The sequence below is a fragment of the Pinus tabuliformis genome, chromosome 3_1, assembly GCF_031772625.1.
Source record: "Pinus tabuliformis cultivar Carrire ecotype Pingquan chromosome 3_1, CPIR1, whole genome shotgun sequence".
Taxonomy (NCBI): Eukaryota; Viridiplantae; Streptophyta; class Pinopsida; order Pinales; family Pinaceae; genus Pinus; species Pinus tabuliformis.
Genome location: NC_142301.1, coordinates 466887141 through 466890808, shown reverse-complemented (window position 1 = coordinate 466890808; position 3668 = coordinate 466887141). Strand labels below are relative to the sequence as shown.

At 31.7% G+C, this 3668-nt stretch overlaps 1 protein-coding gene across 1 annotated transcript; it reads right to left on the bottom strand.

The window, feature by feature from the left end:
- Positions 1–632: 632 nt before the first annotated feature.
- LOC149187783 (allene oxide synthase, chloroplastic-like) lies at positions 633–1028 on the bottom strand. The gene has a single exon (XM_089409761.1). It carries the CDS (start codon positions 1026–1028, stop codon positions 633–635), a length of 396 nt encoding a protein of 131 aa, XP_089265887.1.
- Positions 1029–3668: the final 2640 nt, after the last annotated feature.

Sequence of the window (3668 nt, the reverse complement as noted above, 5' to 3'; positions counted from 1 at the left end):
ATAATGTAAATAACATTTTAAGTTCTTTTATATCAATAATTATATCTCTTTATTAATGGAATCTCATTTACGCTTCTTATTAAAATTTAATAATAATATTAATAAATTATTATTATCATTATAATATTAATTGAAATAATAGTACTATATATTAATTTATTAATTTTTTGGTTTTAAAATATTAATCTTCTCCATCTCTTCTTTATTTATCATTATTATTAATAAATTTTTGTTATAATATTATCTTTGGTTAAATATCATCATCCCAAAATATATGGTTAGTAAAATGTTATTATAGTATTGTGGCTAATGAAATCAGATTGTTCGGGATAAATGGTGAATAATTTAAAGAAAATTTTATCCTTATTTAATGCTTAGATATCATTTCCCAATAAAAATATTAACACTTCAAAATTTGAATAAAATATAGAATAAATAAATAAATAAACCAACATCGAAGATTATAATCCTAAGCGTTGTATTATTAGACTAAACCTTCCTAGCACAACACACCATATCTCTCTAACACAACACAACATCTTTAGAGATTCCGGGTTTAATAAAAGTCGAGATGGAACCGCAATGAAGTCGAATACAATTATCTGCAATGCCCGCTGTTACATATTCTGCCCTCAGGCAGTGGCCTTGTTGAGCGTCGTAAACGTGACGGAGGAGGAGGACTGGTCTATGGTGTACGAATCGTATCGCAGGAAGAAGTGCGCCACAAACAAGCGAGCCACCATGACAACGATGTCCTTACCCCCACACTGCTTGTTATCAGCGGACGTTTCATCCGTTTCGCGGCCGTTGGACCAGAGAACGTACTTGAGCATCTTCTCCCCTTCCGGACCCATGAACCGATGGGGCACAAACTCATCCGCTCTATCGAACAGCTTGGGATCCTTGGTCGCAAAAGGTTGGTACCCGCCCAACAATTCTCCCTTTTTGACCCCATAAAACCCATCGTGGGATTCCACAACAAAATCTGTCTTGGTTCTCGCATACTGCAAAGGCACAGGTGGGGCCATCCTCAGCACCGTGGAGTTGGCGACGGGCGTGCCTTTAACATAAACAGACGATGGTTAAAGGGACCCGGAAAAAAGCTTGAAAATTCATTAAATTCATTATACTGGCGGTAAAAGAAAGCACAATCTCATTCCCAAATAAACAAAACATAAAACATGTCACTTTCAAACAGATATAAACCTGACAAATTTAACATAAACACAAAACAGAATCTAAACGTTTTGCAAAATCGAAAAGTGACATTTATGTAGGAAAAATGGACATTTATTGCCCGATATCCACCCAAGAATGGGGTCCAATACTGACCAACCTTTGCCACGGCCTAATAATTCCGAGGTCGATGGCGAACTATGCTCAGAGAGGCACGTGGAGGACCTGATAATTTATCTGGTTACCATGTATGTACAAATGTCCAGTGCCGAGGCCTCAGCGCGCATGATACAACGGCTATCTGGCGATTTGAATGCCTCGCGTACAGCATCTATACTTTCTGAAAACATTCTGACACAAGGGTCGAATTTGATAGAGCAAATTGCTCGTGATTGGTCCTAAAATATGATAAGATCCGATTCTTATCCGTCAATGTTATTCTTTGAATTGATTGAAACAAATATGGATGCGGTGGGAAGTAAATTTTTGTAATTTAATATTGTAAATTGATAAAAATCAGCATAGATTTATTTTAAATATGGATTTAACATGAGTTTAGAGGGATCTAATTTTTTCACTTGTAAATTTATTCATGAGAGATCTAATTTTTTCACTTGTAAATTTATTTATGACTCGACATTAGTTAAATATTTTGTATAGTTATTTGAACTTTGATGACTACTGACAAAGTTACACATCATACTAAGTTGTAGAAAGACACATTTACACATCATACTAAGTTGTAGAATGAACCTCTCTGCTCAATAATAATAACATTTATATTACATTTAAATATGTTAAAAATAAATATTAATTTTTTAAAAATAAATTACATAATAATATATTTAAAAATAATTATTTTGTTCTATTTTATTTTTAAGATAATATTTTGTAATATCCCTCATTGATGTAAATATTTATTTAATTTTACTGCAATCATAACATATTGTTACTATTTTAAAGTAAAAACTATTTTTGAAATTTAGTTATGAAAGGATAAATTTTGCAATTATGAGTAAACACTGTTTTACCAAGTAATTAGTTATGGAGACAGTTATCTGTATTTTACTGAAAGGATTAAGAGGATAGGGGCATGTGAGATCAGAGGAGGAAAAAGGAGACTATGCTGATGGGTTAGAGTATGTGAAGGCTATGTCTGGTAAGGACCAGATAGCCAGAAAACAATAAAGAGAGTATGTGAAGGCTATGTCTGGTAAGGACTAGATAGCCAGAAAACATTAAAGTCTCTGAGGAGAGAGAAAGCTCCTAAAGTCAGGAGTAGCATAGGGGGATATTTACGAATCTTGCGACTGGGAGGAAATTAAAGTGCAAGTCTTGTTTTAGATTCAGTCATGAACAGGTAATCTCGCGATAGGGAGGAAATTAAAGTGTAAATATTGTTTTAGAATAAGTTAAAGTGTAAATCTTGTTTTAGTATCAGTCCTGAATAGCGTGAACAAATAAGTAAGAATTTCTGTTATTCTTTGAATGTTTGCGTGACTGATAGAAGAAATAAATAAGAAGTTATGTTATTTTCTAAATGTCTGCGTGGTTGATAGAAGAAATAAATAAGAATTTTTGTTTCTGTTATTCTCTGAATGTTTGCGTAACTGATAGAAGAAATAAATAAGTAAGAATTTATGTTATTTTTTAAATATTTGTGTGGCTGATAGAAGAAATAAATAAGAATTTTTGTTTTTGTTATTCTCTGCATGACTGATAGAAGAAATAAATAAGTAAGAATTTTTGTTATTCTCTAAATGTTTGCGTGATTGAGAGAAGAAATAAATAAGAATTTTTGTTATTCTTTGAATGTCTGCATGACTGATAGACTGTGTTAAGAAATAATAATTGTGAATGATTGATGAAAAGTAATGACGGGGTCTCTTATTTCTTAACATACAGTATAATTATTTTACTATTTTGTTTAATTTGTCACATATTTCATCAAAGAGTAAAAGTAGAGAAATAATAGATAAACTAGAGAAGGATCCCTCTTTATATTTACAGAAAAGAACTATTAAAAAGTTGTCAATAATAATATTACAAAACTTAGAAGTGGAAGCACATTTGGGAAATAACGAAATTCCTGATATATCAAGCAAAATTGGAAAATGACCAGATATCTATACTTCGAAACAAAATTTAGAAATACGAGATTTCCGCATTGTCTTTTATTTAATCAGTAAAAAGATAGATAAATTAGTCTCTCAACCGAAAGGATTTCCCTCAATCAAAAGAGGACAAATATGTTGCTGACCAACTTATTCACATTGTTTATCTAATATGGTATCCAAATCGTTTACATATATTATAAACAAAACAACACATAGCAGACCTGCTAGCTAATTAAGTAAAACCTCGCGCCTACAAAATAGAACTCATAAATAATTAAAGAGTTACAGTACTAGCCAAATAACAAAAACAAAACTCTAGTATATCGAACTTCTAAAGGGTCTATCAAAGAGTTCGTTTTCCTTTTTTCTTTCTTC

Bases quoted from the DNA above. Each gene is read 5' to 3' on its own strand.
- LOC149187783 (XM_089409761.1), bottom strand. From the start codon at position 1,028: ATGGCCCCACCTGTGCCTTTGCAGTATGCGAGAACCAAGACAGATTTT.